This window comes from Martes martes, assembly GCF_963455335.1.
Source record: "Martes martes genome assembly, chromosome: 1".
NCBI classification, from domain to species: Eukaryota; Metazoa; Chordata; class Mammalia; order Carnivora; family Mustelidae; genus Martes; species Martes martes.
In genome coordinates, this window is record NC_137888.1 from 214,024,935 (window position 1) to 214,051,219 (window position 26,285).

At 54.4% G+C, this 26,285-nt stretch overlaps 1 protein-coding gene across 1 annotated transcript; it reads left to right on the forward strand.

The window, feature by feature from the left end:
- Positions 1-8,505: 8,505 nt before the first annotated feature.
- Positions 8,506-25,925, forward strand: TICAM1 (TIR domain containing adaptor molecule 1). The gene is made up of 2 exons (XM_080799500.1): positions 8,506-8,574; positions 17,135-25,925. The coding sequence occupies exon 2, from the start codon at positions 17,266-17,268 to the stop codon at positions 19,684-19,686; it is 2,421 nt and encodes an 806-aa protein (XP_080655626.1). The 5' UTR covers positions 8,506-8,574; positions 17,135-17,265; the 3' UTR covers positions 19,687-25,925.
- Positions 25,926-26,285: the final 360 nt, after the last annotated feature.

Below are 26,285 nucleotides of genomic sequence, written 5' to 3' on the forward strand. Positions count from 1 at the left end.
CTCTCGTTGTGCCCACTCTGGCCCAGGGCTGTCCCACTCATGTCACACACCAACCCTCTTAATCGCCTCCGCTCTGCGGGTTGGGTGTCCCAGCTTTACGGATGAAGGGCGGGGAGCACACCGCCGGGCGGGGGCTTGCCGCTCTCGGGGCGCCCCTGACGACACAGTCCTGTTCCTGTCCCTTGCACGCTCCCGAGGACCGGCGTCCTGTGCTCCAGCTTGGGGGTGGGGCATGGGTGTACCAGCCAGCTCCCTGGTCCCCTTGTGAGTGACCCTCTATCTAGCCTTCAGGGTGATCACCCGAGGCCAGCTTCTCCCAGACCTGGAGCAAAGATTGCGGAGGACAGCGCGTTTGAATAACCTGGTACTTAGGTTTTCTTAGGGTCACCCCCGCAGCATCCGTGACATTGGGTTTGAGTTGCTTTTCTGGGGGCAACCCTGGGCACCTTGCCCCACACACTTGATGTCAAGGGCACTCCCCCTCCCCCAAGTGGTGACCACCACGGGTGTCCTCAGACATGGGCCCCTGGGGAGAACCACCAAGTCAGCTGGCTTTGCCTCAACACTTCTTTTTTTGCCTTTTTTTGCTTTAATGAGTCCCCGAGATTTCCCATACGGACCCCCTAATCTGTCAGGGAGCAAATCTCTTTCTGCACCTAACAGTGCCAAGCCAGCATTGGGTGTGGCTGGGAGCCGGGCGCTGCTCTGAGCCCCTGGCCAATGTTCCAGCCTCGTCCCAACCCTCACACCGAGCTTCCCATTTTGTGGATGGGGAAACCGAGGCAGGTAGTAGTCCAATCGTTTCCTCGAAGTCTCCCGGTCAGTAAGGGTCTGGCAGGCGGGTCTGGGCTCTTGTCTTCTTGCGCGCATCCCTGAGGAGGGATGCGCGCAGGAAGGAGCTGGAGGAGCTCAGCGGGTGGGCTGCCCCACCAGTCCTCCGTGGCTCTCTCCGCAGGTGGGGTGTACTGGTTAGCTCTCGCTTCGTGACAAGTCAGCACTAACGTCGTGGCTTTAGACACATTCTCTCCCATTTCTCTCACAAAGTCATCGTGATGTCATTAGGGGACCGTTGCTTGTCATGGGTCGCATCCGTTCTTTTATGTCCGTTCCTGTTCCGACGGATGAGAGACTGCAGGCTTTTCTTTATGTTAAAAAAAAAAAAAAAAACACAAAGTAATGTCGATGGCCCTGGGATAAAATAAAGGGGGAGGTGGGAGGGTCTTTTCTTTTGCAAACTCTGAGCTCTTGGTGTGTCAAATGCGGGGGACGTGGGTGGCCAGGTTGCCAGTGGGGAGGGCGAAGGGAGGGATGGCAGGTACAGGGGAAGGCAAGACAGGTCTCCTGTACACTTGATCTTGACCTTGGCTATTTTTCTGGAGGTTGGGAATTCTCCGAGCAGCTTTGCGCTCTCCTTGGTCTCCCTCGTTAGGAGCTGGACTCTCTGGGGTCTTAAATGTTCCTCTCGCCTGCTTAGCTCACTCCAGCAACTTGTCCAGAAAACACATATGAGAAGATCCCAGCCTGGCTTGGGGAGATCCTAGAGAGCAGCGTATAAGGACGTCGGTTCTGTACATTTCAGCTCTGCCCCTTTCCATGGGACTTGGCCAGGTCACCTCTCTGGGCCTCAGCAGAGTGGGTATGAAAAGCCTCCTCTGTGCCTGGGTGGCTTAATCGGTTAAGCATCTGCCTTCTGCTCGGGTCATGATCCCAGAGTCCCTGGCATGGAGTCCTGTGTCAGGCTTCCTGCTCGCTTCTCCCTCTGCCCCTCACCCCGCTCTCCTGTTCACTCATTCACTCTTAAATAAATAAATTAAAATCTTAAAAAAAAAAAAAAAAAGCCTCTGCCTGGTGTGGGAGGCCGCGCAGTAGCTTGAGAGAGAACCAAACCAGCCCCTGACTCGCGCCTCCTTGAAACCTAAGGGTTAAAGCAATCCTGTGGTTAATAAGTTGAGGTGCTTGAGAATGGGCCTGTGCCATGGGTCTCACGCTCTCCTGCGCGACCACCCTCTGGGGCTTATCTGGAACAGGACACGCAGGCCTAAAGCCGTGAATCAGTAACTTGACTTGCTGTCCCTGCAGGGGCCATAAACCGCACCGGATGCCCTTTGGCCCTTCTCTGTCTACTTATCTATAGGGAACTCATCTTCAAGCAGCCCTCTTGGCGTCAGGATGTTTGCACATGAGCCTTAAGAAACCTTCTAAGGGGAACCGGTGGAAACTATTTTAATAATGTAATGGATCACTGCTTCCTTGTGATTGTCTCTGTATGATATATATACCAGAGCACTCTTCTGAATAAACTGGCATTGCTTGGACATCATCCACCTTGCCCCTCCTGTCCCCATCTCTTTGTGTCTCGTCTTCATTTCACCATCCTCTTACCCTCTCGCCCCTGGTCGTGTTGTCGTGCCGGCCGCGACAGCCTAGCGGATAGAAGGGGCTTGGCACAGTCCCTTTGTCACCCGAGACCCCCACGCTCACTGTTCTTAGTGCCTCGTGAGTGTTTGGACGTACATAAAGTAGACGGTGGGGCGCCTGGGTGGCTCAGTGGGTTAAGCCGCTGCCTTCGGCTTGGGTCATGATCTCCGGGTCCTGGGATCGAGTCCCGCATCGGGCTCTCTGCTCGGCGGGGAGCCTGCTTCCCTCTCTCTCTCTCTGCCTGCCTCTCTGTCTACTTGTGATCTCTCTCTGTCAAATAAATAAAATCTTTAAAAAAAAATAAAGTAGACGGTGAAAAGAGTTGGCTGTATCCGCTTTTGCTGGATCTGAAGATTAAACATTGTGGGTGGAGGGTGAAAGTGGGTGAGGGGGTACCAAAGGGTACAGATCCCAGATAGAAAAGAAATCAGTCCCGGGAATGTAACAATAGCGTTGTGACTGTAATCACCACCGTATCGTAAACTTCAAAGTTGCTAAGAGAGTAGATCTGAACCCTTCCCATCACAAGAAAAACAACTGGCTGGGACAGACACGTACTAGACTACTGGCCACTAGACTTATGGGCAACATAGACCCCTATCAAATCATTAGGTTCTCCACCTAAAAGGAATACTGTGCTCTCTTCCAAATGTATCTTAGTTAAAAAAAAAAAAGATTCAACATTTTTGGACAATATGAGAATAAGCAGACGCAATCACAAATTCAAAATTAGATACACACCAGAAAACCTGCCTCTCAAACTTGGTAGTGAATACTTTCTACGTGCAGTTGCTGTGCAAAATGATTTAGACCCAAAGCTCAAATGCTCACAAGCCAAAGGGCTATTTGTTCGCTTGTGGGTTTGCCTGGCCTGTGAGCTCAGAAAAGTTTACTTTTTCCTTTATTTATTTAAGTAAGCTCTACCCCCAATAGGGAGCTTGAACTTGTAACCGCCAGATCAAGAGTCCTATACTGAGCCCGCCAGGTGCCCCAGAAAAGTTTTCTTTCTTTCTTTTTTTTTTTTTTTTAAGATTTTATTTGTTTATTTGAGAGAGAGATCACAAGTAGGCAGAGAGGCAGGCAGAGAGAGGAGGAAGCAGGCTCTCTGCTGAGCAGAGAGCCCGATGTGGGGCTCGATCCCAGGACCCCCAAAAGTTTTCATTTTTAAAGGGTGTTAAAGCAAACAAAAATATGCAACAGAGACTGTGCCCCCAAAGCTTAAAATACTACCTGACCCTTTATAGGGAAAGCTTGCCAGCCCCTGCTTGACCCCTTCCTGTCATGTCTTACTGCTTAGACAAGAATATTTTTCCCAGTACTTAAAAGCTGCAATGTGTTTCACACTCATGGTACTAGGGCTAAGGGTGTGGGCACACCTCCAGCAGAGGGTAACAGTGGCGGTTTGGGGGGGCAGGAAACAAATGACCCTCTACGTTTTCTCATCAACAAAATGGGATGCTGTCACCTTCTCCCAGGGCTCTGGGTTTTGACAAACTTTTACAAACCTTTATTTAAAAAACAACCTGGGGAAAACAAAAACAAAAACAAAACAACTTGGGACACTTTCCTTGTTCTAGCACTCCTGTTCTGAGTTGATACCCAAGCTCGGTGTTGTCAGATGTCCACATAAAGGACCTCGAATGTTCACGGCCATTTTATCCTTAATAGTTCCAAACTCAACTTTGTATCCAAAACAGAGTAGATAAATAAACCGGGAGAGACTCATATGATGGAATATTACGCTGCAAAGAACATGGATAAATTACCAATCTTCAAAATGTGAAAATTAATAAAGACATGCCTACCTGGCTCAGTCGGTGGGGCTGGGGTCTCTTGATCTTGGGGTCATGAGTTCAAGCCCCACATTGGGTGTGGAGTCTACTTTAAATAAATAAAAAATATATATTTTTTAATCAAGAGATATTTGTTAAAAAGAAAAACCTTAAAAAAATTAATAAAGAGAAACCTCATCTAGAATGGAGTCAGAGGGGCGCCTGGGTGGCTCAGTGGGTTCAAGCCTCTGCCTTCAGCTCAGGTCATGATCCCAGCATCCTGGAATCGAGCCCCACATCGGGATCTCTGCTCAGCGCGGAGCCTGCTTCCTCCTCTCTCTGCCTACTTGTGATCTCTTTCTCTGTCCAATAAATAAATAAAATCTTTTTAAAAAAACAGCATGTGTATTAAAAAAAAAAAAAAAGTAGAATGGAGTCAGAGAACCCAGAAAGGGGGAGCACTCACACAGGAACGTTGGGCAGAAATATGCCTACTTTACTACTCCAGCAGGAGAAAGATTTTCTCCTGCCCAGCAACAGCCCAGCCAGCCAATAAGGAGCCACCACCACTCAGCCAATGAGAGACCACCACAGCTCCATGGGATGCCATCCTCCCGATGACTTCTTCCCCTCCTCCAATGGACTTTGCGTCCAAGCCTTCCCTCCCAGCTTCCTCCTCCCCTTTGTTCTCTGGACTTGGCTATGATTTGCCATGTCTTGCCATCCGAAGTTGCGATTCCTGTGCTATCCCTGAATAAGCTCATTTTGCTGGTAAAATCACTGGCTGTTTCATTGTTTTAAGGTCCAGAGCAACATCATGGGTGAAACTCACAGGAGCCATGTTGAGCAAAAGAAACCAGACCCGAGATGAACCCAGACTCTGATTCCGTGTTAGCGAAGTTCCAAAACACGAGCTCGGCTATGGTGAAAGAAATCAGGCGAGCGTTGCCCACGGAGCTTTCCAGGGGCCGGAAATGACGTGTATGTGTCTCAATCTGCGTTGGCCACAGGGAGTGTATATGGATGTGAAAGTCCACTGAGCCGTCCGGTCGAAATTTACACTCTTTAGGGCCTATGATTTATCCCTCAATACAAAGTAAGAAAGAGAAAGCAACATAGGGAGGTGATGGGGGAAATGAGCCCTTGTGGTCACTTCCGGTGGGAGTGTAAGTGGAGAGTGCTAATTTGGAGAACGGTTGGGCAGTATTTAGTAAGAGTGAGAATGTATGTTCTCCATGTCTGGGGAGAATTCTGCGAAGTTCCCCTTCTCCACAGCCGTCCTAGAGAAACCCCGTCCACTGAGTCACCTAAGCCTCTCATCGACACCACGAGGCAGGTGCTGTTAGCATCTCCAGGTTACAAGGGAGGGAAACTGAGGCACCATTCAGAGGGCTCACGCTCGGCCCCACCTCACAGCTATAAAGTGTCAGAGTGAGGATTTGAACCCAGCACTCAGACATGCCCTGCCTGGTGTTCACAGCCACCACCTTAGAAGGTGGTGACTCCTGTGTCCTGGGGAATAGTGGAAGCAAGTGGTGTGTCCAGTGACTGGGGACGCAGTAAGGTGTGATACGGCCATGCTTAGTGAGACCACCACAGGCGCTCCGATTTACTCATCCGCAGCTCAGGGTTTCCCCTGGAAGCCTGGATGCCCCCTCCATGTTACTTTCTCTGAGCCTCAGTATTCTCACCTATAAAACGGGCACATTCCAATCCCCCTGGGAGGGCTATTTTAAAACATGGGTCGGTGATCCCCAAGATGTGTTTGGTGTGGGGTGGCCAGTACGTAATGAAACTCCAGAAATTGGAGATGGTGGGACAATGGTAGGGGCAAAGGAAGATGGGCTTAATGCCTTCTCCCTCCCTAGCTCAGGGACCCTGAAGGTCGGGACCACTTCTTTCTTCCTCCCCAGTGGATCCCCAGAGCCTAGACGTGCCTGGATGACAGTAGGTGCTCAATAAAATTTCTCTCCCACCAGAGACACACACTAAGTGCACTAGGTGAGGAGGAATTAGCACTCATTTAACTTCCATTTGCTCCTGCTCTCATGACTCTTTTTTTTTTTTTTTAGATTTTATTTATTTTTTTGAGAGTGAGAGAGAGCATGAGAGGGGAGAAGCAGACTCCCCATGGAGCCGGGAGCCCAATGCGGGACTCCATCCCGGGACTCTGGAATCCTGACCTGAGCCAAAGGCAGTTGCTTAACTAACTGAGCCCCCCAGGCGCCCTGCTTTCATGACTCTTGACACAAACTTCAGTGTGTGCTTGTCCCACGGACCTCGTGGGAACCTGATGATGGAATTCATGAAGTAATGGGGGGAAAAAAATCACGTCTTTATTTTCACTGACCGATACTTGCCATTTCCTCAATTATGAATGAAGGCACTGGCAGGACTTGTGACTTTGTCCCCAATAGAAACTCACAGATATTTTCATATTTGATTGCTTTGGTGCGAACACCTCGAAATACGACAGACACCTGTGGTTATTAGATCTTGTCAGTTAATGTGGTGGTAAAAATAAAGACATAGCCCGAAGCCTTGTTTGTTTTAGCGTAGCTCTATTTGAAAAGGATTTTAAAGTGATTATCTTACAAGTATTAAACACAATTTTTAAAATTGTGGTAAATATACTTAACATGAAATTTACCACTTTAACCATCTCTAAGCGCACAGCTCCCCGGCACCAAGCATCCTCACACTGTCGTGCAAGCAACCCCACCCTCCGTCTCCAGAAATTTCCATCTTCCCAAACTCAATATCTGTCCGCATGAAACATGGACTCCCCTCCCCCTCCCTCAGCCACTGGCTCCCACCATCTACTTCCTGTTTCTATAAATTTGACTCTTTAGGAACTTCCTATGAGTGGAATCAGACAGGATTTGTCCTTTTGGGTCTGCCTGATATCACTGGGTAAAGTGTTCTCAGGGTCCATGCACTGTGTAGCAGATAGCCGATTTCCTTCTTTTTGAAGGCTGAATAATATTCCCACATACAGATGGACCACACTGTGTTTATCCATTTAGTGATATTGGATCACTAAGTCATTTAAAAAAATACTTTATTTTTTATATTTTTTTAAAGATTCTATTTATATGACACACAGAGAGATCACAAGTAGGCAGAGAGGCAGGCAGACAGAGGGAGAAGCAGGCTCCCCGCTGAGCAGAGAGCCGGGCTGAGCAGAGAGCCGGACGCAGGGCTCGATCCCAGGACCCTGAGATCACAACCCGAGCCCAAGGCAGAGGCCTAACCCACTGAGCCACCCAGGCACCCCCCAAAAATATTTTAATAGATGTATTTCAACATAATGGACTTCCTCGAAACTTCTTGTATATCGTTTGACACATCTACAGATGGTATTTTGGGAACATACTCTGAGCTTCTCCAAACTAACCAAGAAACCTGGTCAAAGGCATTATGACTTTCCTAGGTCCTTGTCCGTGAAAATAAATAAACGAATACAAATTATATTTACAACCATGTTGGTATAAGGGCAGTTATAATCTGGGATGAACCATATTCATTGTTTTCTTCCTGATTTGAAAAGAAATGAAAACTTTTTTGTGGGTCCCTAAAAGTGTGATGGTGCCACATTTTAACTATGCCCAATGGACATGTGGGGGCTGGATCTGGGACCCCAAAAGTTTAGGATCCCTTATGAATGTTTTTAAAGATTTTTATTTATTCATTTGACAGACAGAGATCACAAGTAGGCAGAGAGGCAGACAGAGAGAGAGGAGGAAGCAGGCTCCCGGCTGAGCGGAGAGCCCCATGCGGGGCTCTATCCCAGGACCCTGGGATCATGACCTGAGCTGAAGGCAGAGGCTTTAACCCACTGAGCCACCCAGGCGCCCCCCCTTATGAATTTTTAAATGTGTTTGCAGCTTCAAAATATGCCATCTCGGCTGCCCCTCTTTCAGGCACCTGGGGATCCCCAAAGCCCTCCAGGGTGGCCGATTTCAGGTAGCCCCCCCCCAATATTACCCTATCCCCCCGTTCTGCTCCGTGGAAAGCCTTATCACCGGTTGAGATGGTCTAATTTTTAAATTGTATTTACTCTCTCCCTAGACGGCGGGCGCCCGGAGGGCAGGGCTCTGTCCCCCTCCTGGTCCCCAGAGCCCGCGCGGGAGGGGTCCAAAGTCCCCGAAGATGGCAGCTCGCGGGGGCGCTCGGGGTGTCGCAGCGGGGCGCCTCTGGGACTTTCCCCGCCCGGCGGGGAAAGTGTGATCTCACTTTCCTGCCTCGCTCCCCGCCGGACGCGGAAGGGGCCGGCGGAGGCCGGGGGCGGAGCCGCCCTCGCGTCTTGGGCGCCCCGCCACCCGCGGGCACCGTCGCCAGGCCGCCAGCCCCCGCGCGGAAGGTCGATGGAGCGGGACCCCGGGTAGGTGGCCAGGGCCGGGGAGGGTGAGGCTCCTCCCGGGGGTTCTCGACCAGCCGCACCCCCTCCCCGGCTCCAGGAGCCCTCGCGCCCCTCAGCGCTCGGCTCCCCTCCCGGGTGGGCCTGGTCCTTCCTCCCAGACCCCGATTCCTCCTCGCCGTGTTGCCCCCCAGCACCCCAGATCTCTCGCCAACACCCTGAACTCCTTTCCGACGCCTCGAAGGCCGCCCAACCCTCTCGGATTCCTTCCCGCCACCCCGGGTCCCTCCCCAACACCCCAGTTCCTTCCAAACGCCACTGGTTTCTCTCCAGCTCCCCAGGTCCCTCCCGACCCAGAATCCCTCCCTGACGGCCGGTGCTTCGCCCCAACACCCCGGATCCCTCTCCAGCACCCCTCCCCCACCCTCCCTATTCCACACGCGCGGGCTTGCTTGCTCCTAATTTCTTCGGGAATTTCTCCCGAGCCTGGAGACGTTGCCCTCGCGCCCCACCTTCTTCCTGCCCCGCCTGCGCCGCCCCTCCCCCCAGCTCCTTCCGGGCCCCGAATCCACTTCTCGCGGGGCTCCCGGGACCCCCTCCCGCGGCAGCAGCGTGCTTTCCTCGGCTCCAGTCCCCATCAGAGAAGATCCGAGAATCTCCAGGCCCCACGCCTCCCCCCTTCCGCTGGGGTTTGGGGTCGGCTGCTCCCCGCGTAGGAGCCGATGCGGGTCGGCCCAGTGCTGGCTGCCGTCGCCACTCAGAGTCGGGGGGCCCCAGGACAACCTTACGGGACCCCCGCGCCACTTCTTCCCTTTCCCCGTGGCTGAAGTAGGAGGAGGAGGTCGGGGAGGTCGCGGAGGGGGCGCGGTTGTGACTCCCAGGCAAGCTGGAGGTCCCCGGTGTGGGTTCCAGCCTGCGAGGGTGGGTCGGTGGGTGCAGGGGGCTCGCGCCGGGGCCTCCGTTTCCTCCTCTGCCTAGGGGTGTGTACTCATTCTGCAGCAAACATTTTTGGAGAACCAGGGGCAGAGTGGTGGCCTCGATTAGCAAGAACCGTGATGGGTCGTGGTGATGCGTGCCCGAAGCAGAGAGTGGGTATCCCGCAGCTCGTCCGCTGGCCCGGGAAGGGGCCCCACAGAGTCGGTACTCGCTGAATAAGGGCGGGTTCCCTGGAGCGGGGCTGCCTGGTTTCAGTCTTTGCCTCCTTACTTTCCACCTGTGTGACCCAGGGCAAGTGTCTCTACCTCTCTGTGCCTCCCCTTCCGGTGTGCACAGGGGCAGCCCAAGCAGCCCTAACTTCTAATGTTCGCGTGTGCTTCATCCTGTCTCCGCTCCCTAGTAAGTGCTCAGCAAACAGGACCTGAACAAATGCCCCTCCTGTCTCCATAGTTTTCAGGGAGAGTTTGGCTGTGTTTTGCCTTCCGTGTCGTGTTGTAACATTTCTTAATAAGCCAAAAGCAGAGAGAATGGTGCCTCGACTCTGCGCCGGTCCTGGTGGGAGCCGATTAGACTTTTTGTCTGGCTGGGGAGAGGATTCAGCAGGAAACATTTATGGAGCGCTCACTGTGTGCCAGGGGCTCTCGGGTGCGTTCATTGATTGATCCCATCCGTCAGCATTTATTAAATGCCTCCTGTGTGCCTGTTGTTAGATGCAGCTGTGAATGAGACAAGCGAACACTCCTGTTTTAGTGGTCTGACTCAGGTGGCAAGCGACGCATTCTCAACGAAGTAAGTTGGTAGATCTATAGTGTCAGGAAAGGAGGAGTTGGAAGGAGGAAAAATAAAGCAGGGGGGCGCCTGGGTGGCTCTGCCTTCGGCTCCGGTCATGATCTCAGGGTCCTGGGATCGAGCCCTGCATTGGGCTCTCTGCTCAGCAGGGAGCCTGTTTCCCTTCCTCTCTGCCTGCCTCTCTGCCTACTTGTGATCTCTGTCTGTCAAATAAATAAATAAAATCTTTAAAAAAAAAAAAAAAGAAAGAAAAAGCAGGGAGTGTGGGGGAGTGGGCTTCAGTTTTAAGCAGGGTGGCCAAGGTTGACCTTGATGAGGAAGTGACATTTGAGCTGAGACCTAAAGGAGGCAAAAGAGCCAGCCATGCGGCTGTCTGGGGAAGGGTGTCCTAGTCTGAGGGAACAGCAGATGCGAAGGCCCTGAGGCAGGATCAAGCAGAGAGTGGATATCCCGCAATTTCTCAGTTGGCCTGGCTTGAGGATTCCTCAGATCCAGGCGCCTGTAATGCACGAAGGTGCTAGTAGATAGGGGTTCTCAATGCTCCCATTTCAGAGATGAGAACACTGAGGCACCCTTGTGCACATCGGCCTACCCAAGGGCCTACCTTGAGAGTGGTGGAGCTGAGATTGGAACCCCAAGGGCATTTTTTGCCAGCCATCTGCTCTCCCTTACCCTGGAGGTGACTCATTTCAGGTGGGCGTCACATGGATGAGACAGACGTTGGTTCTCAGACAAGGACAGCCACTGCCCTGTTCTCCCTGACTACATTGTTGCCAGTGGCGGAGTTGGAGAACTCTTTTTGAATTTTTTTCCTTTTGTTATTTTAAAAGCCTTTATTTATTTATTGGAGAGAGTGAAGGAGAGCATGAACGGGGGTGGGGGTGGGGGGTTGGAGGGCGCAGAAGGAGAGGAAGAAGCAGACTCCTGCTGAGCTGGGACCCCCCCAAAGCAGGGATCAGTCCTAGGATCCCGGGATCATGACCTGAGCCGAAGGCGGGGTTCCAATCGACTGAGTCACCCAGGCGCCTTGAACTTTTTCTCTTTTAATTTATTTATGTACAACCTGAATTCAGAATAGGACACAAATCCGAAGTCTAGAACTTGGTGAATTTTCAGAGCAAACGCAGCGCAAAACAGAACGTGACATCCAGCCCCCGCCCTCCCTGTGCCCTCTCCCAGGTGCTGTGCTTCTGCACATTTTATCTGCCGTGCCTTTTATCTCTTAAACATTGGAGGGCACATGGGGTGCCTGGGTGGCTCAATTGGTTGAACTGCTGCCTTCGGCTGGGGTCATGATCCCAGGGTCCTGGGATGGAGCCCTGTATCGGGCTCCCTGCTTGGTGGGAGGAGCCTGCTTCTCCCTCTGCCTCTGCTGCTCCCCCCTGCTTCTGCTCTCGTGCGTGCTCTCTCTCTCTCAAACAAATTAATAAAATCTTGAAAAAAAGATTGGAGGGCACATGTCAACACATCTGGGCTTTTCTCATTTTAAGCTGTGTACACAGCTGCTCCCAGGAGTCCTCGGGAAGTGGAAAGAATGGTAGATCTGGGACTCGTTGCTGTTGAGGGAGGACATCAGACCATATTCGAGTAGCAATCTTGCTCATTTCAGAAAGACTTGACAGTGGGTCGTGCAGGAGTCGCACTCGAACGTTTTATCCTGTTACACAGCTGGTGGGGGGGAGAGTTCCCTTCACCGCTTAGGAGGTGCTGTAGGTCTCTGCGTCTCATGGCTCCTCGCACCTGTAACCCTCCAGCCAGTCTCCCGGTAGGGAGCCAAAAACACAGCCGGTAAGCAGCACACAAAAGCAGCATTTCCTGTGTCAAAAACGCGATGATCCCAGCCTTACTGGGTCATGGTGCCAACGTGTAACTCTTCGCTGTCCCGCAGGAACATAACGTGGGGTGCCTATGCCATTTTCCACTCCCCAACAGCGATATTAACAAAAGGAAAAGTGAAACAGGTCAAATCCATTCTCTCCATGCATTTTATGTATCATAATAGAACCAAGGTGTAACCGATACAGATGCCTAATGAGGCATCTTACCTCTCGTGTGTGTGTGTGTGTGTGTGTGTGTGTACACACTGATTCTTCAAAATCTGGTGTGTCTTTTACCAGACCTGGATTCCCGTGCTCTATTTCCAACAGTTTCCAAATGGAATCTGGTCCTTCCAGAACAAGACTGCGTTTAATGGGGACAATATTTTTTTTTTTTAAGATTTTATTTATTTACTTGGCAGACAGAGATCACAAGCAGGCAGAGAGGCAGGCAGAGAGAGGGGGAAGCAGGCACCCCACTGAGCAGAGAGCCCGATGCGGGGCTCCATCCCAGGACCCTGAGATCATGACCTGAGCCGAAGGCAGAGGCTTAACCCACTGAGCCACCCAGGTGCCCCTAACGGGGACAATATTTGAGGCTTCCTCGGCTTATCATTTTCAATTTGGATTAATTAAAAATGAACCCAGTTTCAAATTTGGTTTCTCCTTAGCAGTGGCTACATTTCTAATGCTCAGTAGCCACGCGGCCATGCCTTAAAATACAGAGGAGGAGGCTGCTTACACACCAGAAATGTATCTTCTCGGGGTTCAGGTGGCTGGCAGTTTGAGAGGAAGCTGGGGGCAGGTTTGGTTCCTTCCGGGGTGTCTCTCCTGGGCGTGCAGACGATGCACCCTCACCGGTCTTGACACCGTGCGCATCTGTGTCCTCCTCTCCTCTTCTTCCAAGGAGGCAAGTCACACTGGATTCGGATCCACACTGATGACGTCATTGTAACTTCAGCACCTCTGTAAAGACCCCAGTCCCAGATGCATGTCACATTCTGAGCTCCCGGGAGTTAGGGTTCCAACCTGGGAATTCTTCAGAGCGACACAGTTTGGGGTAACAGCCTGTTGTGCTTTGCAGTAACTGTATGGGCTAGAGAGAGAGTTGGGTGGTCTGGTTACAGACACACGTGTGTGCACCAATGGCTTTCACTCCGTCTCCGCTGTGCTACCTCAAGTCAAGCTCGCCCCTCGGAGTGCGGAAAAAAATCACATACCTTTTTCCCGCAAAGGGCCAGAGAGTGAGTATTTTTGGTGCCGCAGGCCACACGGTCGCTACTGTGACCTTTCAGTAGGTGGACAGTGGCCACGCACTGTTGTGTGCCAAAACCCACGAGAGCAGCCAGCGACCTCTGTCCAAGGCAGCGATGCACAGTGTCCTGAGTGTCACTGGTCTCTGTTCTAGGCCATTATGTGCAGTTGTGTGTGTGTGTGTGTGTGTGTGTGTGTGTGTTTAAACTAATCTCTACACCCAACAGGGAGGGTTGAACTCGCAACCCTAAGATGAAGAGTTGCACGCTCTACCGACTGAGCCAGCCGGGCACCCCATCGTCAAGCTAATCTTGATTTTTTAAAAATCTGCAAATAAAATAAAATGGGGAAAAAATCTGGAGGAGGACAGGGAATGAGCGGTGGGGGTACCTGGCAAAAGCTTTGCAGGCAGAGGGAACAGCCAGTATAAAGGTCCTGAGGCAGGACCGTGCCTGGCGACCGGTGGCCTCGAGTAGGTCCTCAGTTAAACGGACCCATTGCTTATATGTTATCTATACATATACCTGCTTTTTTACCCTATTATGTATATGTCCTATACATATCATGTAAATATCATGCCCACTGGACTGTCATCTCCAAGAGGAAAGAGTCTGTTTCTGTTTTCTTTTCTCTGACCTGGTGGGTTCAGCAGAGCCTGATACTTGGCAGATGCTGGAAAATTCCTCGTTGAATGAATGTTTGCCTTGCTTCTTACACACTTCGCTATGTATCATGCAACAAATAACGTTTGGAGTTTTTACTTTGCATATTGGCCCACCTTTTTTTTTTTTTAAGCTCACAAGGTGTCTTAAAAATATTTGAGGGGCACCTGGGGTGGCACAGTCGATTGGGCGTCTGACTCTTGGTTTCGGCTCAGGTCATGATCTCAGGGTCGTGAGATCGAGCCCGTGGGGGGCTTTGCGCTCAGCATGGAGTCCGCTTGAGAGTCTCTCTCTTCCTTTCTCTCTGCCCCTCCCCCTGCTCAAGTGCTCTTTCTCCCAAGTCCATCAATAATATTTTTTTTTATGATTTTATTTATTTGACAGAGAGAGAGACAGCGAGAGAGGGAACACAAGCAGGGGGAGTGGGAGAGGGAGAAGCCGGCTTCCCGCTGAGCAGGGAGCCCAGTGTGGGACTTGATCCCAGAACCCTGGGATCATGATCCGAGCTGAAGGCAGACGCTTAATGACTGAGCCACCCAGGTGCCCCTCAATAAATCTTAAAAAAAAAAAAAAAAGTATTTGAATTGATTGCCAACTTGGCAAAACTCAGCATTGTCCTAAAACTCTGCATTTCTGGCTTCTCTTGAAGTATTCACCGATGTGGTCCCGTGGAGTTGTTTTTCTTTGTGGCAACACACATAAGCCACAGCCACCACACTGAGACAGGTCTAAGGTGGTTTAAAGTTTCAGGTCCCCCCTCCCTCTGTGTGAAAACCCAAGTCCTCCCCCCATGGCCCACACAGCCCTGCAGGACCCGCCGGTTCCTCTCCCTGCCCTCCCCTCCTCCCTCTCTCCCCCTTGCTCACTCAGCCAAGCGGGCATCCTCGTTGCTCCTCCATCAATCCTGACTGGTCCTGCCCCAGGGCCTTTGCACATGCTGTTCCCCCTCTGCCTGGAACTCTCTTCCACCAGGTGTCCCTCTGGGTCCCATTCATATGTCCTGTTGAAATTTCTCTTGTCATCGAGGCCTCCTTGAACCCCGTTATTTAAAACTGTGAACACCCCTATCCCTGAATCTCAGGGTTCGTGACCCTCCTTCCTGTCTCGTGTTTCTCCCTGGCATTTATTCCCAGCTGATGTGCTGTGAATGTCACTCATTTGTTGGTTGTCTGTCTTCCACATGAGGAAGTCAGCTGCATTTGGGGAGATCTGTGCTGTTTCTCTCTCCGCCCCCTCCCCCGGCCCATACATCCGCGTGTCAGCATCTTGGGCCACTTCTATTTCTGAAACAGCCAGACAACCACTTGCCTCTCTACATCCGTCCCCCCAGCACCGCTCCCTCTGCCCCTTCTCGGCCACTTCTCTTCTGCCCTGCTCAGGGGGCAGCTCAGTCCTGTCCCCCTTGCGTTCTGCCCCCATCCCCGGTGCCGGTTCTCCCCGTGCTCTCCCTGGCCTGCATCTGACCTTCCTGGAATCTTGGACCTTGGCCCTGGGGCCCTAGTGGGCTGCATCTCCTCAAAATGAATTTAAAAAAAAAAACAAAAACCCTGAATCATTTTTGCACTGAGTCTGTGATTCATGGTCTGTGATCCATGAGTCAGCTTTGGCTCTAGACTAGGTCTTCAGTGACGGGGTCATTTCCTCTCGGGGTGCCATCCTGGGCACTGCTGGAGGGAGGGGGAGTGAGCAGGATCCCTGGCCTCATCTACGCGATGCCAGGCGCCCCTTTCCCTATGGTCGTGACAACCCCTGATGTCCCCAGATGTGGCCAAGGGTTGGGGGTTGGCAGTCAGAGGTGTTCTTGGTTGAGAAACACTGCTCTGGGCTTCACGGGTGTCATTGTGGGCACTAGGGTGGACCAGACAGAAGTCCCAGCCCAGCTGAAGGGCACGTAAAGGCTTCTCAGTTTCCTGGAATGGATCTGAACTTGTGTGTTTTTTTCCTAAGACTGATTATGATGTGCTTTGAGCACCTGGCGACCTCAGTTACGGGATTTGGAATCTTCTCCCCAGCAACCTGTTGCATGCCCTTAGGAAAGGCCTTTTTTTCTTTTTTTTTTTTTAAGATTTTATTTATTTATTTGAGAGACTAAATGAGAGAGAGAGAGAGAGCGAGCAGAGGAGCAGTAGAGGGAGAGGGAGAAGCAGACTCCCCACATGGGCTCCCCGTGGGGCTCGATCCCAGGACCCCGGGATCATGACCTGAGCCCAAGGCAGATGCTTCACTGACGGATGCCACCCAGGTGCCCTGAAAGGCCTTTTTCTGTGCCTGTTTTTTTTTTTTTTAAGATTTTATTATATTTATTTGACAGGCAGAGATCACAAGTAGGCACAGAGGCAGGCAGAGAGAGAGAAGGAAGCAGCTCCCTGCCGAGCAGAGAGCCCAATGCCGGGCTCGATCCCAGGACCCTGAGACCATGACCTGAGCTGAAGGCAGAGGCTTAACCCACTGAGCCGCCCAGGCGCCCCAAGCCAGTGTCTTATAATCTGATGTCCCTAGTGACCGCCCATCACTTCCACCGGAGTCCATCAGTCACCGAGGTTGGCTCTGGCTCTCCGCTGGAGGGGCCGCCCTGGGCCGTGAATACCAGGATGGAGGTTCAGGGGGTCATCTGGGAGCCCGATCGCCTCCCTAGTGAGCAGGTACTGAGCGCCTACTGACTTCCGGTCGTCGGGCTCAGAATTTTCCATACGTGAAGGCAGCACAATTCCCTGAACCGATCCCACAAGTAAGCTTATTATTATTCCTAACAGACAGTATACTCTTGTGGTCGGGCCCTCAGCCTCTGGAGCCGAACTTCGTGGGTTCCAATCCCAGCTCTGTCCCCCACTGGCTGTGTGACTTGGGGCAAGTGACCTCCCTTCTCTGGCACGCTTTTTTTTCACACGCAAATGGGGAAAATAGTAGTGTCTGCGTCTTGGGTGACACCGGGCAAGTGTGGACCGCTTTCCTCTTGCAGGAGGGGAAATGGAGGCGGGGCGGGGGGTGGGGAGCATGGCAGGGAGCTTTCCCAAGGTCACCCTGATGTGTGGGGGTGGCACCGGAGGGCAGGCAGGTGGCCGAGTCTCGGCCACCTCCTGGAGCCGCCCCCTTTCTGGAGGTGACCGTGTCGCTGTTGCTTCACAGGTCTACGGCCGTGTGCCCCGTGAGACTCGGTATGGTGAGCCCGTAGGGGACTCCAAGCATGCGGGAAGGCCAGTGGTGTGGAACATGCCTCCGCCACCCAGTGCTTCTGCTTCCCAGGGCCGCACCCACCCATGCCCATGGCCTGCGCGGGCCTGTCGCTCTCCAGCGCCTTTGACATCCTAGGTGCTGCGGGCCAAGGCGAGCTCCTGCGTCTCAAGCACAAGCTGAAGGCCCTGCGGCCGGGCTGCCGGGGGGCGGACCTCCTGCACGCCATGGTGCTCCTGAAGCTGGGCCGAGAGACTGAGGCCAGGATCTCCCTGGAGGCACTGAAGGCGGACGCGGTGGCGCGGCTGGTGGCCCGCCAGTGGGCCGGCATGGACAGCACCGAGGCCCCAGAGGAGCCCCCAGACTTGTCCTGGGCAGTTGCCCGGGTGTACCACCTGCTGGCTGAGGAGAAGCTGTGCCCGGCCACTATGCGGGACACGGCCTACCGGGCCGCCCTCCATACTTTCCGCTCCAGGGACGACCACCGGCTCGCCGAGCTCCAGGGAGAGGCCCAGGACCGGTGTGGGTGGGGCATCATTGGGGACCTGGGGAGCTTCCAACCCCTTCACTCTGACCTGGGCTGCTTGCCAGCCTCCTCAGTGTCACCCTCGGGCACCCGCAGCCTCCCACAGCCCATAGAGCACCTCTCCGGCTGGAGCAGGGGGCGTTCCCTGAGATCCACGGGCAGCCCCACCTCCCTGGCCAGCAATCTGGAAATCAGCCAGTCGCCCACCCTGCCCTTTCTCAGCCATCCCCGCAGCTGCCACGGGCCCAGCAAGCTGTGTGACGAGCCCCGGGCCAGCCTGGTGCCCGAGCCTGCCCCCACGGGCTGCCAGGAGCCTGAGGAGGTGAGCTGGCCACCGTTGGAAGAGACGGTCAGCCCCCCACGGAGGGAGACGGTCAGCCCCCCACGGAGGGAGACTGTCAGCCCCCCACGGGTGGAGACTGTCAGCCCCCCACGGGGGGAGACTGTCAGCCCCTCATCTGGGGAGAGTGCCAGCCCCCCACTGGGGGAGACTGACCGCTCCCCATTGGTGGAGAGTGACAGCTCCCGGGTGCTACCAAACAGCCCAGTCTCTAGGCTTACTGAACCGGTCCCAGATGCAAGCCATGCTGGCCAGCCAGACCCCCCCAGAGCTCTGGAAAGCAGCACCCACTACCCCGTGGAGTGCACCGAAGAGTCGGGAGGCCCGAAATCTCGCTCCTTGGCCTCCAGAAACCCTTGCCCTGACAAGGACCAGACCCCACTCCCACTTCCTGTCGAAGATGCGGCTTCCCAGGTGGCCAGCCCACGCCCACCCACGCCGCCAGCCCCGCCCGCGTCCTCTCCCTGCCCTCCTCCGTCCACCCTTCCTTCCCCGGGCCCGGCGTCCAGCCCCTGCCCCCCTTCTCCCGAGCCGGAGTCAGAGCAGAAATTCTACAACTTCGTGGTGCTGCACGTCGCCGCGGATGAACACATCGCCCTGCGGGTCCGGGAGAGGCTGGAGGCCCTGGGGGTTCCCGACGGGGCCACCTTCTGCGAAGATTTCCAGGTGCCCGGGCGGGGCGAGCTGCGCTGCCTGCAGGACGCCATCGACCACTCGGCCTTCGCCGTCCTCCTGCTCACCCCCAGCTTCGACTGCCACCTGGGCCGGCACCAGGCCAGCCAGTCGCTGATGAGCAGCTTCACGCGGCGCGGGTGGCAAGACTGCGTGATCCCCTTCCTGCCGCGGGAGAGCTCCCGGGCCCAGCTGAGCCCGCACACGTCCAGCCTGCTCAACGGCCTGGTGTGGCTGGACGAGCACTCCCAGATCTTCGCCAGGAAGGTGGCCAACACCTTCAAGCCGCAGAGGCTACGAGCCTGCAAGGCCCAGTGGAAGAAGGAGCAGGATGTCCGGGCCCTGCAGGAGCAGCGCCAGCGCGTGGAGGGCGAGCGGCAGCAGGTGGCCAAGCTGAACGCCGCCTACTCGGCCTACGTCCAGACCTGCTGGAGCTGGCAGGAGCAGATGGAGGCCCTGCGGGTGGCCTTCGGGAGCCACATGCCCTTTGGGACACAGATGCCCCCCGGGGGCCCGGGGCCTCTGGGGGGCCCCCCGCCCTTTCCCTCCTGGCCGGGCCACCAGCCGCCCCCGGAGCCTGCGTGGGTGGCCGGCTCGCCCGCGCCTGCCTTCCCGCCGCCCCCGGCCTTCCCGCCGCCCCCCGCCTTCCCGCAGCACCCGGCCTTCCCGCCGCCCCCCGCCTTCCCGCAGCACCCGGCCTTCCCGCCGCCCGGCCCCGCGCCCCCCCGGAGCCCCGGGATGCAGCCCCTGATCATCCACCACGCCCAGATGGTGCAGCTGGGCCTCCACAACCACATGTGGAACCAGAGAGGGACCCAGGCGCCCGGCGACAAGACGCAAGGGGCAGAGGGGCCGCGCGGCGGGCAGGAGGACCCGGACCTTGGGGACGCCCCCACCGCTTCCGAGGGGGCAGAGGAGCGTGACGTCGGCCGCCGCTCCGCAGAAACGGTGCAAAGGGGGCCCCGATGACTTCCTGGCGCGCACGGCCGGGCTGGACGTGGCATTTTCGAATTCTGCCCTGGGTGGTGGTGCGGGCAGCGGGCGGGGGATGTGGCTACCGTGCTTTAACTGTGATAAATATTTATTGAATGTTTCTGCGGTGCCGATCTCCTCTGGGGGACGACTTCTGGTCCCCAAAAAGGGAACCCGAGGAGAGGAGCGGGCTTCCCCGTGTAAGGCAGGGACCGGTCACGGTGTGCGGTTCCTCGCGTATCATTGGCCAGAGCGTAGTCACGCGGTTCCTCGGCTGCAAGGGACGTTGGGAAATGTAGTCTTCTGCTGGGCCAGGCGCTTTGCTTAAAGTTTTGGTTCTAATACAAGAGAACAGGGAAAGAAAAGACACCGGGGACATTTAGCACCCACTGCTGTAGCCCCTCGTTTTTTGGGCTTCTTTGGGCCGCGGGGTCGTGCTTTGATATGTCGTGTCCGCCCCCCCCCCCCCGCGCCCTTGGCTCAGATCTGACCACGTGATCTTGGGCAAGGGCCTCGGGCTCTCCCAGCCTCCGGTTCTCATCTGAGAAGTGGGTGTGGTGTTTCAAGGTCAGCAGATCCTGCGCGAGACACTGAAGCTCGCAGTGTAAGTGCTCATTAACTGCAGGCCTGGAGAGGAGGGGGTTCATCTTTTCTCAGCGTCACAGACCTTTGAGAAAGAACAGAATTAACACTTGTTGGGCTTTAAAGATCTAAACGTATTTTATTTCGTTTTCATTTTTTAAAGGAATCTCTGCGTCCGAGGGGGGCTCCGACCTCAGGACCCTGAGATCAAAAGTCACATGCTTCACCCACTGAGCCAGCCTCGCGCTTCTGAACCTATTTTAATCCCCCAAATTGGCCTCTCCTAGGGTAGAAGCTTATAGTGTTGGGCTCATTTTAGGGATAGGGCAAATGGGCTCAAAGGGGTGACTTTGAGTCCCCACTCGTCACACAGGTCAGAAGTGGAGGAATTATAATTTCCAAGGGAAGGAGTGCAGGAAGGGTGAACTCCAGCCGCCGGAGCCAGGAAGCTGCCGGCCCCTCCCGCACAACATGCTCAATCACAAATCTCAAACATTAACTTGCAAGCCCTTTCCTCCGTTTCCTGAGGCCCCAGAGGGCGGGTGTGGCAGGCCTGGCTGAGTCACCCACACGGTCAGATACTGATGGTTATTTTAGCCGCTGACTCAGATTTTGTTGGGTGTCAGCTTTCTGGAGTCTCCGCAGCACTGAAGTGAAACTGAGGGAGGAGCCTGGGACCAGCTTCCAGGATGGGCAGAGGTGGGCTGGGTTCGTGGACAGATGGTTGTCTGATAGTGGAGGCCAGAGCTAGCTGTAAGTAACTGGATGATGGTGGTGAAGAGACCATTTGTTCATGTGAACATTTATTGAACACCTACTGTGTACCCAGATTGACCCAGGCACTGGAGTGCAGTAGGGGCAAAGGCAGAGGCAATCTATCCCTTGCTCTTCTTTTAGTTGGAGGTGGAGGGGAGGGGACAGTGGTTGAGTCATCACATGAAATGAGATAATTTCAGAAAGTGAAGAGATATCAGAAGAAATGAATGGTGAGATGGTGGGAAAACTTTGGCCCGAGTGGCCAGGGAGGGCCTCTCTGAGGAGGTGGTGTTAGAGCCAAGACCCATAGGAAGAGGAGCTGACCATGATGAGACTAGCTTGAGGACCAGGGTGATTTTCTGGGCAGAGCTAACAGCTGTGCAAAGGTCCTGGGGCAGGGGCCTGCCTGGCATGTTCGAGGAACAGCCAGGATGCCTGTGTGGCTAGAGGAGAATGAGAGAGGGAGGAGGGCAGGGAGGGGACGGTAGCAGGTTCCTGCTGGGCCTTGCGGGCCTCCGGGAGGACCTGGGCTTTTCCCTCAGGGAGGTGGTGTCCCTGAAACGCTGTGGGCATAAGCCGGCAGGAGCTGACTCAAGTGTTCATCGGCGCCCTCTGGTGACTGCTCTGGGAAGGCCAGGGCCGGAAGTTGGGGGGCCCAGTCCTGAGCCTGGGACCAGAGCAGTGGCAACAGAGCAGGTCCAGGCCAGCCTTGATGGGGGCTGGACCCAGGTGGAGGCAGAGGAGGGACAAATGGGGATATTCAGAGCGTGAGTCTTTATTTCATCCCTGAGACATTGTGAGACTTGGGACAAGTCACAGCCCTTTCCTGGGTCTCATCTTTCCCATCCATACGCCGACCTAGTGACTTCAGGTCTGGGACTCCAGTACTTTGGATGTCCCCGTGTCACTGCAGCATACTTAAAGGACAGGAATTTTGAAAGCCCTGGGCTGAGGCTTTTACATCCTGGCTGAGCTTATTTTATCCTCCCAACAGCCCAGGAGCCGGAGACTATCCTTGTCCCCAGTTCACAGAGGAGGAAACTAAGGCCCAGAGAGGGGAAGTCACTTATCCAAGGTGACACAGCACATAAGTAGCCTCTGGGGGCAGAGGAAGGAAACAGGTGTCTCTACTGGCTTCCAGCCCATATGGAGATTGTGCAGACGGCTCATTCATGACCTCCATTGTTTTCTTTTTATTCTGTGAAATAGTCGTGTCCCTCTCCTGGCTCCTGCATCTGTCTGGGTCACTGTAGTGTCCCCGGCGCCCAGTGTGCAGTAGTTGCTCTGTAAGTGAATCCTTTTGAGGAACAGTATTCGGAGCATCTGAGGTGGGCAGGCCTATGCGGGACGCTGGGGTTCACAGGGCGGTGGGTGGAGAGGATGTGGACTCATCCCTCTCCATACCCAAACCACATTTATTGAGCTCCTACTGGGTGCAGCCCCTGTGGGCACAGTGGTGACCGTGTGGTCACCATCCCCCCAAGGTGACCCGAGACAACTCTGTCCTGTTCTCCCAGGGCTCCGGGTCAGCTGTCAGAGACAGAAACAGTGACAGGGGATTAGTCCTGTGATGGAGACGTATAGGGGCCTACTGAGGCCCAACGGCGACCGCTGACCGGCCTGGGGGGATTAAGAGAAGTTTCTGGAAGGAGGAAGTAAGCGGAGCCCTGAGTCGTATGTCGGAATGAGCCGTGGGCTGGGAAGAGAGTTCCTGGAGGCGCGCACAGCACGGACAAAGGCCCCGAGGCGGGAAGGCCGGCGAGGACAACTTCAGGCACGGCCGTGGATCCCCAGAGCGGGAGGCTCAGCCGCAAGTCCTGTTGCCCTAGCGCCCCCTGGTGGCCACTGCTCCAAGGTGGCCACCAGGCCTGGAGTGTTTCCTGGGAAACCCCCTGCCCCCGCTAAGAAAAACAGCCTCAACGAAAAACAGGGGGGAATTTTTTGAAAATTTCCGCTTCTTCAAAAACTGGGAAGCACGAATCAGTAACAGATGATTTGTTTTCGGAGGTTCATAGCTTTGTCCCTGCTTGGAATGATGTCTTTCTGGGATGATTAGATCTTGTACAAATGTCCTCCCGCTCTCTGGGCCCAGAGACGGCAATGCATTGCCCAGTGTCACCCGGTGCGTGCGTGGCTGCCACCCGGCCCCGGGCGGAACTTGAGGGATTTTGAGTTGGAATTTTGCAAATCTTCTGCGTCTCCGGCGCGATCTGGATGGCCCACCAGAGGACGCCCGTGAGCACCTCCTCCGCCCGCAGTCCTCCAGGGCTCCTACCTCTCTGGGGGACAAGCGGGAGTCCTCCTGGCCGCCTCCAAGGCCCGGCTCGAGCTGCTCTCCCCACCGCTCCCTCTCCCCTCCCCCTCTCCTCCCCTACCTAGTCTGTACGAGCCCCATGGGCCTCAACACACCAGATGTGGTCCTGCCCCAGGACCTTTACATGGGTGGTTCCCTCTACTTGGAATGTCCTTCCTCCAGAAGCCTACATAGTCCCCTCCTCACCTCCTCCAGATTTTGGCTCAGATGTCATCCTCTTACTGGAGGCTTCTCTGAGCGCCCCATTTAAAATCATTTACAACCTTGTCTACCAGATCCTCCCATCCCCCCCCCCCCCATTCTATTGGTCTCACTTTGAGGCAAAAAACAGTGAGTCACTTATTCACTGAGTACATTATCATCTGCCTTCCCAAGAGGATGGGAATTTTATCTGTTGATTTCACTGCTGGACCCCGGTACCTGGCACACAGCAGGTGCTTAATAAATGAACTTAAATCAATGTGCAAATCTTTTTATCATTAAAATAACCTCTTTGTTCTGTTTCCCTCCTCCCTGCTGGTGAATGAACTGTTCGTTCGCTTTGTCATCTGTTCATTGAACAGTATGTATTGAGCATCTAATGTATGCCAGGGATGGTTTCAGATTTGGTGGACAAAGTGTTGACTGTTTTTGCCCTCACAGGACTCACAGCTCTGTGAGGGAGACAGACACACCACTAGGTGGTTGCAGTCGGGGTGGTCCTGGGTGTGATGGGGGACGCAGATGCCACTGTGGGGGCCCTGGGGCTGGGGGCAGTCATGGGAGACTTCCTGGAGGAGGCATTCCAAAAAGGTAAGGCCACTGCAGACTGAAGGTATAGCCCATGCAAAGACCCCGTGCTGGGAGGTAGTTTGGCGCCCCTGAAGGATGGGGAGGAGCCCATCGACCTCAGAACCTGTGTCACATATGTGCCCCCCCTTCCCCCCGGAACAGGATGCCGCGTTTATTTGCGGAGACCCAGAAGGTGCTGCAGTGCGTACTCTGCGCCACCAGGGGTCGCCATGGGATAGTGATTCCAGTTCTCCCCTGCCTGGGGCTGCAGAGACGCCGGAGGAGCAGAGACAACCCCCCCACCCCCACCCCCGCAAACACCCTAAGAGAGTGCCAAGTTTCAGGACATGCTGGCAGCCCTCTTTTCCCGCTTAGAGCCTCCGTAACAACAGCCGCCGTATACATATCCCCATTAACTGGGTCTTTGGAAATTGTCCAGTCTAATGCTGTTGGGGATCACAGCCCAGAGAGGGCAGACACCTGCTTTAAGTCACACAGCAAGTTCCATCCACACCGTGCCCCCTCTCACCCCCAGTGCTTCTGGGTGGGGATCTTTTATTTTTAGCCTGGCCAGGGGATATGGCCTTTTTATAGCCCTGGGAGGTGCGAGGGTTTCCAATTTCCAAGCGAAGTTTAAAAACTTGTTCTCTTCCCAAGAAGAGGAGTTTTCTGACCTCCCAGAGGGGGCCTGGCCTCAGACCTGGTCCCTCAGACCCCATACTGGGCTCTGTGCAGGCCCCCATCCTGGGAACCCCGTGCCCCTTCTCCGCGGGCACCTGGGGGCTGGCAGCGGGCAGGCTGGGCTCCGGAGCCCTGCTGTCACACGGGGCCATCACATGGGGTCATCACGCGGGGCTGTCACGAGCTCGGACACCCTCCCGGCCACCCCCCACCCTTGCTCACCTGCCTCCTGCCCCCTTCTTTGCTTCTTTTCTATTTCTTGAGTCATGTGACCGTTTTCTTTAAATTGGCTTTAACACTGACTGCCCCCCCCACCCCCCACCCCCGCTTTTCTCTCCTGGAATTGGATCGTGGTGTTGACTACACAACCTTGGGACTGTAATAGCCACGGAACTGCACACTTCAGAACAGTGAATTTTCTCCCAGTGGAAACTTGTAACTCGTCTTTATTTTGGACTGTGGGCCATTTGCAGTATTAACACTTCTAAACTCACATGCTGTCAGTGGTGGGGGGAGGCTAGCTAAGCTTGGCTCCCTAAGACGCATTCGAATAAATATATGAATACCGTGAAGCTCTCAGAGCCCACCCATAGCGGACGTGGAAGTGAGAGTGCAGGCAGCGAGCACTGTGTGTCTCCCGTGCCCCAGGACATTTTCACCGACCGTCTCAGTCCTTCCTGCCATGCTGCCAGCAGCTGGTCCTGTTCACCCGGGATTACAGAGGACACTGAGGCACGGGGAGGGGCGGTGGCATTCCCAAGGTCATGTGGCCACTGTCCTGACCTCCACCCGGTGTGGCCCAGTGAGCATGCTCCTTCCCTCCGTGAGGAAGCTGGACCCCGTCAGAGCTTTGAAGGCGGGTTGGTGGCCCCAGGGCAGAAGCCGCACTGCACGTGTGTTTCACTTAATTTTATATGACTTTTATTCTTAATAAAGTATTTTGTTGGGGTGCCTGGGTGACTCAGTGGGTTAAAGCCTCTGCCTTTGGCTCAGGTCATGATCCCAGGGTCCTGGGATCGAGCCCCACATCTGGGCTCTCTGCTCAGCGGGGCGCCTGCTTCCCCCTCCCTCTCTGCCTACTTGTGATCTCTGTCAAGTAAACAAATAAAATCTTTAAAAATAAATACATAAATTATTAAAAAATACTGTTATTAATAATGTTTTTAATTGCAGTGTCGTTAATAAGTGATACTCGTTTCCAGTGTACGGTCCGGCGACTTGACACTTACTTCTAGGCTTTACTCGGGGCTTGTTGTGTCAATTTTATTTAACTTTTAAAAGAACCAGCTTTTGGGATCATTGGTTTTTCTCTATCGTTTGTGCATTTTTAAAAAATTTTTAATTTTTAGAAAGTTTTATTTAAGGACTTTCTACGCCCTGCATGGGGCCAAACTCACGACCCGAGGTCAACGCTCGCTCCTCTGACCAAGCCCTTGGGGAGTCCCTCGTTTGTGTCTGTTTCCCTGACTTCCACTGTTTTTGTTCCTGGCTT

Bases quoted from the DNA above. Each gene is read 5' to 3' on its own strand.
- TICAM1 (XM_080799500.1), top strand. From the start codon at position 17,266: ATGCCCATGGCCTGCGCGGGCCTGTCGCTCTCCAGCGCCTTTGACATC.